Source organism: Nyctereutes procyonoides, unplaced genomic scaffold, assembly GCF_905146905.1.
Source record: "Nyctereutes procyonoides isolate TBG_1078 unplaced genomic scaffold, NYPRO_anot_genome, whole genome shotgun sequence".
Lineage (NCBI taxonomy): Eukaryota > Metazoa > Chordata > Mammalia > Carnivora > Canidae > Nyctereutes > Nyctereutes procyonoides.
The window spans coordinates 6,213,036-6,230,143 of NW_026575128.1; the positions used below are offsets into that span (position 1 = coordinate 6,213,036).

The following is a 17,108-nucleotide window of genomic DNA, read 5'->3' on the forward strand; positions in this document are numbered from 1 at the left end:
AGAGGAATCTGTCAAATGATCGGGCAACAGGGAAACCACGAGAACTGAGAGTTTGAGAGGCGTGGGCCGCGGAACCCTCCTTTGGGTGGCTCCTGGCTCCTGCGCTTAGACGTGGGGCCCTGAGGACCCTTTTCTACGAAGAAAGCTTCCAGCCACTGAGCTCCAGTGGAACTGGTTTATTCTATCCACTTGGAGCCTTCGTAACCGTCAGAGCAGTGGGCTGTGGGCCTGCACCTGCTTCTTCCTACCCTTGCCTGTGTTGCGGGACAGCCTCTGATTTTTCAGAGCACGGTCTCGGAGTCCTTGTGGTACCAGTTTCCCCCATTGACCTGTATGCACTTGGGTATAATTATTGATTTTTTGCAATTTTTCAATACCAGCGTAGTTACTGGGCAGAGGCTGACATTAGGGTGGATTCTCTTCAATCGATCGTCAAACTGATCAACTGACACCTTAGAGTTAAAAACCCACCACCCACCAGCATCTGATGGTCAGCCAACTAGTTCTTCTTGGTGTTGGTGACAAGATCACAAAGTGTACCGTTGGGGTCGTACAGAGTCTGGGGACGTGTCGCCGGGAGAAGGCTGGGTGGGGAATACATGTTAGGAGGAAAGGATTTTCTGGAAGACAAATAGGCTCAGTGGAAATTATGAAGGGACAAGCTTTTCTTTTCAAAGCTCCATGCTCACCATGGGGGTGAAACTCATGACCCCCAGCTCAGGAGCTGCATGAGGGCCTCCGAGTAGTGAGCGGTCCCCAGGGGAGGAGCACATCCTCAAAGGGACGCTCTCATTTCCTGTCCCAACGGCCCTACTAGTGTCTCCTTTTAATGGAGGAAACTGAGGCTTAGAAGCACCAAGGAACTTGCCTGGGGGGCTGGGGTGGTGGGGGGTCACGCAGTCAGGGTTCGGGGCAGGACTGTGTGACTGTGCAGGTGTTGATCGCAGCCACCGCACAGGTCACCTCCCTGTCCCTGAGCCAGAGGAGCTGTAAGGATGACCAGACACACAGTTTGGAGCAAAGCTTTTCTTTTTATTGCAATTAATAGTGAAATTTACACTTCAAACTGAAGCTAAGCAACACTAAAACCATGATCATCATTATTTTTTTTTAAATTAAGGATTAAAAACAAATACAATACAGAACCCTTCCAATGTGCAGAACGGCAGAAAGAGAGGAGTGGTTCTGTCACGGGGCATTTTAGTGACAGTTTGGCTCAAGAAGAATTATGACAATTTCTTTAACAGAAAATATTGTAAGTGACCGAACTGCTTAAAAAGCATCTTCTTCAAGCTTCTCAGTCTCAACAGTAAGTATTTTGTAGTCATATTTTTTTTTTTGGGGGGGGGAAGGTAACTGTTAACTGAAAGTAGAAAATTTGCTACCAAACTTTAATTACTGAAAAAAGCACTTTTGTTTAAAAACTTTATTTGCCTTCTGCTCATCATGATTACATATAGTATTCGAGGAATTAAAATGACAACCAAACCCGAAGCCTGGCCCTCAAGTACACAGTGATAGGATCCGGCGTTTGGTGTTTCTGATTACACACCGATTACATAAATCGTAGTCCGCTCCCACCTCCACTTCCCTCTTAATAAAATGTGGCCGTCACGTTGTGTATTGTTCAGCGTCTTCTCTGGTCTTAGAGCATGTTACAGATTTAGACCCCATTGTTTGAACTGGTGTTAACTGTGTAACCAAACGTTAACAAAGAAAGGCTTATAAACATTTTTTGAAATTCCGCAGTCTTTGTATTAGGACAGTAAGTTGTTATTTATGAAAAGCCAACAAAAAAATCTAAGGCCAGACCAGGTGTAAGACAGGATGGGGAAGATGAGGAAGGTGGTTTGAGAGAGTCCATCATTTTCACATGCTGGACCTTGGTTTCAGCAGAAATATTTGGCAAGAATAGTTAGTGTGGAAAAGGAGGATGGAGAGAGAGGTTACTCTGATTTTGTGTAATAATTCAGTTTCAAAACATACTGATATCAACCCCCAAAAATAGTTCACATCATCTGCAATACAAATAGGCACACACGGTCAAGATGGTTAAAAAGTAAAATTTAAAAGGCTATTTGTCCATCTGCAGGACATTTGCAGGTGGTCCCACCCTCCCCACGTGTCCTATTATTTATTTACATTTTACTTTTTCAGAAAAGCCCCCTTTAAAAAGAGTGCTATTTCCTTCTCCATTACTTAGGGTTTAAAAAAAAGCAGCAATTATCTGAAGTGGGAGCAGTTAGCAACGCTTTAAGGGTGTGCATTTGTGTGCGATATAAATGTTCTCTAGAGTGAGTTGTCAGATTACACTGGGATGGTCATATTACAATTTTAGTCCCCCAAACACGAAAGAAACACATTATTTTTTTCTATATAAATCTATGTAATACACAGTGTTATAAACATAGTTTACCCACACACGCCCCCCCGCACCCCCACCGCTCCCCACGGCCTACAACGCCTCCGTATGCTAGGCCGCAAGAACGATCTTCACTCACGAGATGCAGTAATACTTTTATGGGTGTCCCCGTAACTGAGGAGACACGAAAGCGACGCGTTACGGCACAAATTGCTTCATTGCCAGTATTCCTGATGTACCCGTGTCCTCAGCTGTGTCACTCAGCGAGGCGGACTTTGCGTTCATTTTCTAAGCCCGGATCCCCCCAACTTTTCCCTTTCGGTACCTGTAATTCTCATTATCCTATAAAACTGAGCCGGTACCCCCGATGCTAGTGAAGAGCTGGGAAAGCCCGAGCGCCACAACGAGGCGAGGTCAACACCTACCGGTTAGGGTAAGAGTTGAAGCGTCCACACCCTGTGCACCTGAAATGCATTTTTTTTCCCTTAACAAACGAAAAAGCAAACAAAACCCCCCAAGCTTGTCTGTTGCAAAAAAGGAATTGCCTACGCAACCTGCGGTCATGTGCCCTTTATTACTTCCTAGAATCAGGAGCCCCTTCCCTCCCGAAACCGGGTCAGCCTGTCTCAGCCTAAGTGTTCTTGGGGGGGGCGGGGCGAGGGGGGCCAGACGCCTCCGCAGAGGCTCGAGAAGGAATTAGGATGAAGGAGACCTTTCTCCTGAGGCTCAACTCCTACGGACACGGTGGTTGGAGAGGAAGGCTCGAGTGCCAGCGAATGAGACGCCCCCCCCCCCCCCGCAGGTGCCCAGGCCCGACAGGCCCCGCCCGAAGGCCCAGGCAGAGTGACCTTCTGATCATCTGATGGTTTTACCACATTAATCTAACTCAAGATACAATCGTAGCTGCCATAGCACCACGACAAGGAGTTTGGTTTTAGAAGGGACACTTCTGCCCAGGACTATTAGAGGAAAACTCAGCCCGGGCATGTGGCGTGGAGAAGCAGACAGGGTCCGCGTGCAAGGGCACAGGCGCCAGGACTGATAGGATGACCCACGGCCGGGAACGACATCGGCGTGGAGGCCAAGCGGAGGCGAGGCCCTCGCCGCTGGGTGCCCCTGGCTCCGGAGAACCCGAGCACGGGCACAGGCGTCCCCCGATCCTTACAACTTGGTGAGGTAGGTGAGGGGCATGATCACGACCCTCGTGCGGGGGAACGAGGCCGGAGAGACCGAGGGGCTCGCCCTACACTCCAGCCCCCTTTCTGCTCTCAAAGGCAACACGTCCCTCAACAGTCTTTTCCTAGTGGCGACCCTCTAGAGAGTTCCTGCATTCCAAAATAGCTTCTACTTTCTTCCTTACAGCCCAGGCTTGACTACGAATTGGGTTGAGTTAAAACTTTATATATATATATATATGGAACTGTGCGCGCACCAGGAGGCCTATGGGAGAGATGCATCCATGTAACTGAACTCTGAACAAATCAACACGTAAATTAGGAGTAGAGTCTTAAGTGTTCATTGAATATAATTTTGATATGTTTAAGAAGCCGTGTCAGAATAAAAATCACAAGCATTTTAAAGTTTAGTCTGTCTGATTCATGAAAACCAGAAGCTACATTAATTTGCCTTAAGAATATGGGGATCTCTGTTAGAGAAGGTAGAAGTATTTCTTTCAATAGTTTTATCACTGTAGCATATTTTTGATATATATCCTGTTCACTTTATCACTCTTTAGCAAAAAAAAAAAATTATGGCTACAGATCATATCTGCAGCATTAACACTTTCGATCTTAATCCTCACTGTACGAAGTTAAGAGTTTCTCTACATCTGTTGACCAAAGTTACATTCTAAAGATACTGATTACATTGTCTTTTTTTGCTTTATTTCTCCCCCTTATTTTTGAGAGAGAAGGAGAATGAATATGGGTCAGGGTGGGGAAGAGAACCGCACAATTCATCAATGGCATAAAACATCGATTATATCACAAAGCAGAATGGATGGCGCTCAAGCAGAAAAAGGAGTGGTACGTTCAAAGGAAAGACTGTGGAACCCAAATATGAAAAAAGCGCTCAGTCTCTCAACCAACCTATAACTTGTGGTGTGTGATCCTCCTTCCCCAAATATTTAAAAGACTGTTGCTTACTCATAGTGGAATTCTGTACAAATGACTTTTAAATGCTTTCCCTTTTCCTTTTTTAAAGAGGAGAAAGGGGTTACACCCTAGGCTAAGAAATGAGAAAGCCCCTGGAAAACATCTTAAGAATCTTCTTTCAGGGACAGAGTTTCTCGTAATGCTTACTTATTCCTGGTGTGAGTCAGAAAAAGCGCATGCACATTTGCAGGGCTGTCTCCAATAATCTGGGATCACTCCCCTTCTTTAAACAGAGCTATTTGCCGTTCATTACCTTTGGAGATCCGAGTGTGTTGCTACCAAACCCAAGCTTCCTCTTGTTAAGCAACCTGGGCGCGAGTTGCATCCACTAACCTGGCTGAACCACGTGAAGCAAGATTCCCCTTCATTACAACATATCTGTGTTTCCCCCAAATCTTTCACCAAAAACATTTTCTTTGCAGGAAAGGCTACCTTGTCTGGAAAGGCCTGTTGGGCGTTTTCTATGCAAAGGGAAAAGCCATGTCAGTAGCGATGCCAAGGCTCTATTTAAGGATAAAGACTCCACTTAATTTCTTGGTTAGAAATTCAGAAGCAACTTTCAAGACTTCTCTGACTTAACGAGAAGAGATGCAGCTTTAGGTCTGGGACAACAGCAGCAGATCAATTTAGGTTACAAGGAACTCTTCTCAGGTCTCTTCTGTAGGTTCATAGAGAGCAAATCCCTCTTTTACAGTGTGGTTGTGAGAACTAGGGAAATATGACATCCTTAGAAACCTACAGCCGTGTCAGGAGAGAAGCCTTTCCCACGTCCCCTCGCTACACACAGCTCACAATGCCACCAGTTCATTTCTTTACAAAGACCTCCTGTTTCCACAGGTTCTTAGAATAAAGATAGTCACATCTGCAAGATTTAGTAGAAAAAGTTTTTCCTTGTTAATAATCTAAAAATATTATTAAAGGCCCAAATTAAGGAATCTTGTTTGTCCTTCCAATTAAAGCATGGAATAAATAAGAATGGAAAGTTTTAGGCATTGAATACCAGAGTAATTGCCTTCTCTATCTCTGGCCACAGCCTGTTAAACTTCAAACATAAAATTATAGATGCGAACACAGTTAATTTTTGGAAATAATAAAACCCAAACTAGCAAAGTTCTAATGACCAACACATCCATCTGTTTTCTACTCATATAGGACTGTTCACGACAGTTCTTTTTTAGGATGAGCCATTACTTACTGCACAAGTTATTTCTTTCTTAGGAGGTGGACTATAAACAAGAACAAGCCACCAAGTACTTCACTGTGGTAATTCAGAACTGATGCCAAGTACTCCTTGATTTATGGAGCCAACAGTTAAAAGAGAAAAATAAGCTCTATGTGTCAGGTTCCTATGAATTTTCAGAAGGAAAAAAAAAAAAGAAATAAAGGTCTATTTCTACTCAAGCTTGCCTTAAAAATGTTGGCCTGCAAGAATTACATGCCTGTCAACCAGAACAATGTTGAAACATAATGAATAAAACTATTAATGTTATAAGCACAATAAATATCCTCAAGAGGTGGCATATACTTGCAACAAAAATATACCTTGACTGCTTGAAACATACTTAGTAGCAACAAATTCCTATAACCAGAGTACCAGTCTTCAATTAATACTTAATGTGGGGGTGAAGGAAGTAGCTGAGAATAGTACATAATAAAAAAAAAAAACCCAGAAAAACAAAACCAAAACTACTGTAACTGGCAAAAATGCAGAAAATACATGACTAGTGTCTATATGACATCATATACTGATTCACTTTAAGTTAAAAAATCTTACATAATATAAAAATAACATTTTCCCAATTATAATTACTTGAAACTTTCTCATTTACCCCCTCAGCAGAAAGAATATAGTACAGCAAAATGTCATACACTGAGCCGTGATAATTTAGAATTTAAAGCTCAAGAGGATGGGATAAAATGCATCTTTTAATTTCTTACAGAAAAGTGGCTTACCAAGCAAATCCACAATGTAAAAATACTATGGAAATATTTTACTTGCTTAAGAGAATTCACTCTTTTCACATGCCTTTGTAAAAAGTTAGTGTCACTGTAATACAAATAATCTTATCTATTCACTAGCAAACTGGAGTGACCACAATTGCTTGAAATTAATATTTTACAATCAATATTTTTCACTGCCTTCTAATTGCATCCATAAGTTATTACTTAGATTTTTTAATTCACTGAAATATGGTATTACTCAGTCTATCTGCTCTTCTACCCGGATGCCTGTTTCTTCACTGATGCTCAGGGTTGAATAAACTTTGAAAGTATGCTAGGGAAACAATCAAGGTCGCAAATCTTTCATTTACTGTAATTATGGGAGCGTGGAGGAAATCTCATTTCAAAGTCAATTATCAATGACTTCGGGATCATTTCTTATGTTTCCCAGGTCTATAAAAACATCATAATCTTAATGCTGGATGATGTGACCATTTAAGTAGTTTCAATGTAGTTCAAATTAAAAAAATAAATTTAACAATCATTTATTTGACAAGCTGCCCCCAAACTGCAGATTAGGTAAAATAAATCCAATTGGTTAGTGTTAGTTTGCTACTTAAGGGAAAGAAAGCTGATTTACAGAAAAGCCCCACCTCCCCTCCACATTTAGAAATCTGTCTAAAGACTGTCTTTAATGCCCACTATATAAACATTAAATATTCTAAGTTAGAAAATAGTGTTAACGGTTTATTGGTAAAAATCCAAACTCTAGACTTTATGGAATTAGTAGTTTGGTTGGTATATTAACATTCCATCTTAATCTTTGCTAATATTACAAAGAAAGAGAAAAAGCTAGAAATATCTATAAAAATAAAATACCTTAAAACCAACATCTAAGCAAAATATAAAAGTTGCACACAAATTGCCAATAAATATAAACATCACAATAGAAAAATTAATATTAAAAAAATAAACTCATAATTGCTATTAAGACATTATAAAAAATGAAAAAGTTTAATGTGCACGTATATTTGCAAACAGACACAGTACACTCCAAACAATTGATATAATTTTACTATCATTATTACATAATGCAGCATACAAGGTTACTGAGGTGTGGTGTTTTTTGTTTTTAGTCTATTCTTTTCTGGAGAAATGCTCACCAAATTCACAAGCAAGAACTGGTTAGGTGATCATTTACTGCTGTTTACTAGTACTAGTAAACAGTCCAGGGGAAACCTGTTTTCTGGTAGATTAAGTCTGAATGGTTCTGCTATTACCCTTTATATTGCTTATTTCCTCCAAAGTCCAATTTTGCACGTTGCATTCTTAATTAAGTGACCATACCCTTTTAGATGTACTGTCATCATTTTTCATAGTTTCCCCCCATGGTTAAAAGAGAGAGAGAGAGAGAGAGAGAGAGAGAGAGAGAGAGAGAGAGAGAATCACTTAAAATATTTCTTGGTGCCTAAAAAAGAGAATTTCCCTAAACATACATATATAATCACTTTTTTTATCTTAAACTAATTTCCATGGTGACTTGGCTCTCCTTTTATATATAAGCAGTCTTCTTTAATAAATATTAATTAGGAAAATGATGCCAACAGATATTTACAGAGGGGTCAATCTATGCTGGGAAAAGAAAAAAAGGTAGCCAATGATATGTAATTCCCTGGCAAGTTACCTTTGCCTTCGGGCACTTGCAACTATACCCTATACTCTTGTTCAGAAGTTGAGCAGATTTGCTGTCTTATGTGCCTTATAGATTACCTTAAACACAGCTGAGAACTGAAAGGGTTAATTTTGTTAAAAATTTATTTTTCAAACTTACAAAATACATTTGGTGAGCATTTACCTAGATACTTTACTGAATAAAACCTTTATACTTGGTTCCCTTGGACCAGATTCAGGACAACGGATAACATTATTTATATGAAACTGTCACACTCTTGGAGTTCTAAAATAATTTATCTTTTAAATTTTTAGTCTCGTGCTATTTGAAAAATAAAAATCTACAGCACCATCTTCTGAAAAGGCACTTTCTAAGAACCGCCTTGCTTTAAAAAATGATTTAAAAATTTAATTCAGCGTCTACCCTGAAGAACATCTTTGCTTTACTGAGACCCTAACATAGATACATTAGGTTTTGGTTACTTCAGACATTGATTTCAAGAAGGAAGGGAGACCAATGGCTGGAGAGAATGATTAACAGGATCTTAATTTTGTCACACTCTTTGTTACCTGATACGTCAACAGGGTTTCTTATTGGTAAATCTCAACCTTCCATATTAAATTTATTATCTATCTTTAATTCAAATTAAAATCTTTAGCTTCCATACTTTAAGAGGATTAGATTCTTGAGGTTTAATGAACAATGTAAAAATCTAGAGTACTATCTTTGCTGGGTAAAGAAAAATAAAATTTAACTAGCAGTAGATATTATTAGCACAAGCCTTGACCATTATTCGTTAAAAAAAATTATTTTGATCGACATGGAAAATTATAAACTGAAGTGTACCATTTTTAAAAGTAGGAAAAAGTCAAAAAATGTTTTTTCCCTTTGAGATATCTATATAGAGAGAGTGGGAGAGGGGGTGAGAGAGATTAATTTTTTTCCTCCTGAGAGTCAGCTTAGGTTTCACTAATCATGGTATTATTTCTAACACTGTCACTGATCAGGAATGTTTTTAGTACAAGCAGAATTTTTTTTTTTTTAAGATTTTTTTGGAGAAAACTTATTTCCACATTTCTGTTCTGATTTTACACATCTATTCTTGGCTTATTATTATTATTATTATTTTACTTTGAATCCTATAGAATCACGAAAGTGCTTTATATGATCAAATGGGAGGGATATAAGAAAATACAGACTGTAGAGTCAGGGAGGCCTCACTTGATATATATAAAGTCTCCCAACTATTATTATTTAAGCTTTAAGACATCCATGAATTCTCAAAAAGAATGTATAAAGGATTAAAACTTTTTATGGATTAAAAAAGCAAAATAAAGATGCCAAGCCAATGATGTCTTTTTGCAGCTTCACTGATAACTCAAAAAAGATAATTTAAGTACCAAGTTACTGATGGAGCAACCTGTCTTTTAAAAATACTCAGGAAAACATCTAACAGATGATCTAACCAAATATTTAACTCAGGTTTAATAATACTGAATAAAAACTATACGGAGTTATCAGTTAAGCTTTCTGGCATAATATTTCTATCCAGTTTGAAATACCAGGACTGTTACAAATTCTTCTAGCTGAATCCAAGTGGCTAGCCTGATGGATGTCATAAAAATCACCACCCTTGGCAAATTCATGTTAGCCTCTGAAAACACCAACTTTCTTTCAACAATGGTCTCTAATTCCGGGACTATAATCCAATTACTTCAGATCTATTACCGACACTCTTGAGTGTTGACCTCTTTCTTAAACAGAGATCCTCTGCCAGCCATTTCTACTGAATGGCAACTCAGATTTAATTTCCTCTAAGTCTGCCATACTAAAATCCATTACATAATATACAAGTAAACATTAGGCAGTGGTGGGTCATCAGAGAACCTAGTTTGGAAAACTAGTATTGGTCTTTAGAAGGCTAGGAGTCCCTATGCTAGAAGGTAGAGATGAATCTTTTATCAAATGCCTTCCAAAACACCCGGTACATTACTACTAGAATCCCTTCTAGACTCTTTTAGGAAGAGAAATAAATTAATAGATTACAAACAGGTAGATTTCCATAGAGGAACTTTTTTTTTCTGAGTAACTTGTTAAAAGGTAAAATATTAAAAAATAAAGGGCATCTGTACTTCTGTGAAAATATGTCAAAAACCAGTACTGAGGAGGTTGAGGTACCCTTTTGCAAAACCCCTAAAGTAAAAACCCACACGTCTAAAACAAAGAGTATCCTAATACTATATTGAAACTAAAATGGCAGCACCCTTTGTTACCTTATTTCATGTTCTTAATCTTATTTAGGAAAAAAAAAGGGGGGGGCTGGTATCTAATACTAGCCTCCAATCCTGCTCATCTCCCTATTGTTTAGTGCAGTAACTGTCAGACTCTACATAATTAAATAAATATAGCAGCTACAGTATTATGAATGTACGGTCCTCAATGCCAGTAACTTGATACTGTAATAACATATATCAGCACTCTACCCAGACACATTTGCCATCCAGAATATACATTAAACTCCCAACTCTTCTTCACATGAAAATCAATTATACCAGTGGCTGGGACTGACATTTTAAAGTCACTCTTATGCATCATAGAAAACAGCAGACCAAAACTTAGCATTCATTATATAGTTTAGTGAGCAAAGGCAGGAACAGAAAGGTCATTGTTGAGTTTCATGACCTTTAAATCCAAAACAATCTTTTAAAAAATTTTTTTTAATAAAAAAAGATCAAGAATTCTATACCAGAAGTGCAATAATTAAAACAAATCTCAAAAAGTATTTGCCACTTAGTCTTTTATCTTAAAATTCTAAGCACAAGGTTTCTTTTAATTAAGTTTGATATACCAATTTGTTAGTAAGCAAAATATACTATACATATTCTTTCAAGTTAACCAATCTTAAATTAGCAATGTGAAACTGTAAGAAAGAAACCCTAAAAAAGAACTTACTTTAAAGGTAAAGCTTTATATTTAAAAAAATGGTTTTTCCTCAGTAAAAGTCCTAAATAGATTTAAATTACGGGTTTCATTCTAGCACATGGAAAGCTAAGTAACTGAAAATTAGGTGAAGCAGTAAATAGGAAAAAGGTATCTACAGTTCTTCCCTGGGCCCTACAGTTTTCCACATAAGTCTGTGTAACTTCTATTGGTAAAGGAAGGTATATTACTCATACTGAGAGAGCATACAGCAATCAAGTTTTTACCATCTAGGATATACTGTTTTCTTTCCCTATTCATGTTCCTGACTATATTCAGTGAAATTTCAATGTAAAAAAAAAAAATACATGCTTTATAGGAAATTTTTGTAGGAGAAGGGGAGGGTTGGGAGAAAAAATGTATATACTATACAAATATTACTTCATGTAAAGAGCTTTGAAACAGTGTTGTAAATTGCATTTCAGACACTTCAATAATAAACATACAAAATACAGTACTTTCTTAGTTTTCTGGCAGAGGAACAAAAGATTTCATACCTGTTGGAGGACATGGGCTCAGATTTTAGGCTCAAAATACAGTAAATTGGCAAATAAGAGTGAATTATAGGTAAGAGAGAAACTAAAGAACTAATCCATTTGGTTATCATGTGCAGATGGAATTCTGAAAGGTTTAACAATGCCCACTGGAAACAATCTGTAGTATCTATACTCTGAACCAGTGCAAAAAAAAAAAAAATTAAAATGCAATTTTCATGAGTCACAAAGTGCAAAGCTCCCCTGAATCCATGTTACTGATGAACTCGATTTTGACAGCTCTATAATACTTTTTAATATCTTAAAGTGAATGAAACCAATAAAACAGAAGTTTTATAAAACTTTTTCCACATTTCAGTGATTTAACTTATTTAAAATGATCAAAGTCCTAACTTCCTTTGCCATCATAACCCTAATTTTAAAAGGAAAGTTACACTGCTGATAAATTGGCAAAAAAATGTTTTTAAAGTATCATTTTACATTTTCCTGATTAATTTTAGTAAATGAAAATGGGCACCTAACCAGTATGATTGTTCAATAAACACGATCTATTTTCAAAGAATTAAATGTCTTCTAAATCTTAAGCTATTTTTGTAAGTAGGCTCCATGCCCAACATGCGGCTTGGACTCACAAATCCAAGATCAAGAGTCACATGCTCTAGTGACTGAGCCAGCCAGGTGCCCCTATTCACCATCATTTCTTAAATCAAAGCTCATCTCTGTCTCTAATATTCAATGTCAGACTCACTTAGGAAATTCAACTTCCTTCATTTTCATTTTGATTTTTAAAAGACATGCTTTAAACTTGAAAAATTACAAAAAACTTTCCTTCTGAAATTAAGGCTGTATTACTTTGCCCTTTTAAAATTATGGAGGTGCCTGTTTCTCCCACTATCTGTGGTAAAGATATCAAACAGACACAGCTTTCCTTTAAAACTGCTTATTGCACTAAAAGACAGCAAAAACAAGTTGTCAGTTCTTAAAATAAACATGATTACATTTCTATAAAAGATGTTGCCAATACAGTTCTCTAATTATTAAAGCACTATTCTAATAAATATAAAAGAAAAGGAAGCTGTACTTCAAAACACATACATATATGTTTATATATACACACATATATATAAAAATATATATATATGAAAATCACATTAAGGTACGAGAGGCAGCAAGTAAACTAGCAAAAAAAATTAAAATTAAAAAAATCCTCAACAACCCCTTCTCTCTCTCCACCCAATTTCAGAGGCCTCAACCCTAAAGAGTTCCAATCATTTAAAATATTTGCCCTTTATAAAAGCTATAAGGGATTTTCATGTATAATCCATAGAAACAGAAGGTTTTAGGATACATATCACTTATAGAGGGAAATTTTTGAGTTAAAACTTCTGACAAGGTTTTATATTTATAGCAGCTTTAACAAACTAAAGAAAAAGAATAGTTTAAGGTTGCTACTGCTTATGTACACATTGCACAAATGGCAAATGTAAGTTCGGAGCAGGAGGGGGCAGACAGTACTCTCACAGAAACATTATATATATATATATATATATATATATATATATATATATATATATATATATGATTTTGTTTCTTAAGAAAGCAGTATCAAGAGTTGAGGACTTAGAATTGTGTATGAGACAAGAGACAGGAGTAGGATGTGCAAAATAAAAATAAAAATCTAGTTTTGCCATGCTTTATATCCAAATGAACTAAATACATGAACATCTGAATGTCACTGGTAGCATTAAGAAAAAAAATGTAGATGATGAGGTTGCAAGGGAGGTAGAGAGAAAAATCAAAGTGGTGGTGGGAAGATGATAAAAGGGAAAGTTCCCCAATGGAATGAACTATAAAATACACGCACAGACATATATATCTATTAGCAATGTAGATCCAGATATATATGCATATGAAGTATACATGTATATATTTAAAATATACACAGATACTTTTTACAAGAATACACGAATGCACATTAATTTTTTTGCACACATAATCGTGAACAATCACTGATTATTCATGTAGGTGTGTTTTTTTTTTTAAACTGTCATTTACTTTTTCTTTACTTTTTTTGCAAAGATAGTTGTGCTGCCAAGCAACTTGAGGTAAAGGCATTAAAAGGGTTAGACTACAAGAAAGTGAAAACAAAACAATGGCGATACTTCCTAAGGAGACCGCACAAAAAAGCAGTTGGCTGGTTTCATATTGCATAATGGTGCTGTGTTCCTTGATGAAGTAAACAATCTTCCTTGTATCAACATAAAAATCAGACCCTGGTCCCCACACAGTGTTGGTTGCTGTATGGCTGGAGGCATCCCCACTCAACTGACTCCACTGGAAACATATGCTGTATGTCGATGCATCTTTCAGTTCTTCCTCTCACAGAATATTCTTGGACTTTTTAAGCAAAGTACATTGTGCGTAAGGTATCTTGGTGAATCTGTACAGCCTTGGCGAGAGCTTGTGGATCTCGCCCGTTGCTCTGTCCTGAAACATGACTTCCTTCAGCACTGTAAGAGAAGTGGCAATGAACACAAAAACAAACCCTATTCTGATGTAGTAATTTTGAAAAATAATACTTGTAGAAAATTTCAAAAATATATATATATATAAAAAAAAAGACGGGTATAATGAATATCACCCAGGTTCAATAATTATTAACTCAAGGCCAATTCTGTTTTACTTCTCTCACCTCCCCAGGATTATTTGGAAGTAAATCCCAGGCATACTATCATTTTGTCTATTAGAAACAATCTCTCCTTTGAATTAATCTGGTAAAGCAACTAAATCACTATACCAGTCTAGTACTAATAAGCCTGAAGTGCACATTTTATTTTTTTAAAAGCTTTTATTTGTCAGAGAGAGACAGAGACAGAGAGAGAGAGCGAGCACACGAGAGAGAGCATGCACAGAAAAGCAGGGGGAGCGGCAGGCAGAGAGAGAAGCAGGCTCCTCGCTGGGCAGGGAGCCCTACGTGGGGGCTTGATCCCAGGCCCTAGGATCATGACCTAAGCTGAATGCAGATGCTTAAACTGCCTGAGCCACCCAGGCGCCCCTAAAGCGCACATTTTAATGGGAACTCTTATCTTGGGCACTCAGTTCTGCCTACTGCTGCTTTTCACATGGATCGATGACTCCTCTAACAGCTTGTGGAACTTTAATTCTAAATGGCAGTACTTTATGGTAAACAGGGAGGCACATACATGGAAACATTTAAGAAAAGATTTCCCAAGAAAGTCCTAACATGCCAACCATATGTGGATTTAGGTGAAAATCTCTATTTGTTGTGCTTTTATATTACCTGTCATGTTCTTTGTCCACGAGATGATATCTGGCTCTGAATGCCACCAGGTGAGCATAATACGCTGGTGCAGGGATAGAAACAGATCGTGTACAGCGCACATAAGTGTGGCAGAGCTGGTAAGTTAGCAGCTGAAGTTCATCTGCAGTAAAGCAGTTATCATCCCATAAAACATGATAGTGTGAAGGACGGCTGGTACCCTGTAGAGAAGGCAATGGCATATTCTATTGATTTCTAAGCTTTTAAATAAATACTCAGGACAGACTAAGTTATATAAAAAACTAGCTTTGTACATTAGTAAAACATATCCTAATTTAATAATCCATTAAAAATATTTAATTGACTCTGGGAATATAGCCAAAAGAAATGAAAGCAGGGACTCAAAACAAGTATCTGCATACCTTGTTCAAAGCAGTATTATTCACAATAGCTCACAGGTAGAAGCAACCCAAGTATCCAATGAAGGGTGAATTAATAAATAAAATGTGGTATACACACACACACATATACACACACAATGGACTATTACTTGGCCTTAAAAAGGAACACGTGGATGAACCTTGATGACATGATGCTAGAAATAAACCAGTCACAAAAGGACAACTACTGCAGGACTCGTGTATGAGGTAACTGGAGTAGTTAATTTCAGAGAGAAAGTACAACGGTGGCTGCCAATGGCCAGGGGAGAAGGCGGGAGTTAGTGTTTGATGGGTACAGAGTGTCAGGGAAGGTGAAAAAGTATTGGAGATAGATGGTGGCATGGCTGCAGCATACCAGTACAATGCGGATGTACACTTAGAAGTCGTTAAAATTGTAAGTGGATGTTATGTAATTTTACTGTAATAAAAATCCCAGAACATTTATTGAGTTCCTCTGTATTAGTTACTATGTTGGTTAGGTATTACAGATTCAAAGAAAAATAGAGTCAACAGAGTCAGTTTTCCTTTCTTTTGGAAACTTAATTTAGTAGAGGAGACATAGCATCTATAGTTATAAACCAACTATAGTCCTAGTGGCACTTAGTCCTCCATGAGAATACCAAAGGAAGTAACTTCTTCACCAAGGGGAGACAGAGACGTGGCCTTGTTTAGGTGGTTAGGGTGAGGGCACAGCGGAGTAAACAGCCTTACCAAAAGCACACGGAGCGTAACATTTCATTGTATACGTGAGGAATCGCTAATTAACCAGGATAAGCAGAGCATGGGACATGAAGGAAACAAGATGAAGTGTTGGAAGTTTGGAATCAGACTGAATGACATGCCCAGGAATCTGGACTTTGACCTATAAACAGCACGGAAAGTCCTACAGTTTTTAACAGGAGAGACTTCAGGTGTGATGAGATTGGAGTTTTAGAAAGTTAGAGTAGTAACATGGAGGCTGGCTCAGAAGAGGCAGGAAGATACCGAAAGCAAGGGAATAGCCAGGAGGCTGCTGCGTTAGCTCGAACATGAGATGACGAAGGTGTGAAGCAAGGAAACGGCAATGACAAAGGAGAAAAGGAGAAAGATGAGCCAATACTTTAGCAAATATTTGAGCATTATTTGTCAGATACTGTGCAAAATTCTGGGGATAAAATTCAAATTATTACCAAATCTTATCCCCCCCAAATTATATGCTTATAAGGCATTTATTTTTTTATTTTTATTTTTTTTAAAGATTTATTTATTCAGAGAGAGAGAGAGAGAGAGAGAGAGAGAGAGAGAGAGGCAGAGACACAGGCAGAGGGAGAAGCAGGCTCCATGCAGGGAGCCCGACGTGGGACTCGATCCCAGGTCTCCAGGATCACACCCTGGGGTTCAGGAGGCGCTAAACTGCTACACCACCAGGGCTGCCCTTATAAGGCATTTAGATTGTACATTCACACATTCACTATTTACTGAACACTCACTATATGCTGTGTCCCGTATCGGGTGCCAGGCAAGCAGTAATAAACGAGGAGGAGACAGATGTGAGCTCTGAATGACAAAGGAGGGCTTGTGAGATGGGGGAAGTGCATTTCAGGCACAGGGAAGAGGGAGCAGAAACCTTACCTAAGTGTGCTTCATTCGGTTCTCTATCACTGTTCTTGTCCCAATCACAATCGTCTTTTGCCTGAACTATGTTAACAGATTCCTAGTTTTACTCCTCAGTAGAATTTGTACATCAGTAGAGGGAATTAACACACACACACACACACACACACACACACACACACCTAATAACATTA

General features: G+C 38.0%; 1 protein-coding gene across 2 annotated transcripts in view; it reads right to left on the reverse strand.

Annotated features, from left to right (window-relative positions):
* Window positions 1-6,423: 6,423 nt before the first annotated feature.
* The window catches only part of AGO3 (argonaute RISC catalytic component 3), a 117,075-nt gene continuing 106,390 nt past the window's right edge, over window positions 6,424-17,108 (reverse strand). For both annotated transcript variants that reach the window (XM_055341622.1, XM_055341623.1), the window contains exons 18-19: window positions 14,903-15,102; window positions 6,424-14,111 (exon numbers count right to left, since the gene is read on the reverse strand). In XM_055341622.1, the coding sequence (XP_055197597.1) occupies window positions 14,003-14,111; window positions 14,903-15,102 (309 nt within the window). In that variant the 3' untranslated portion in view covers window positions 6,424-14,002. The remainder of the gene's footprint in view (window positions 14,112-14,902; window positions 15,103-17,108) is intronic.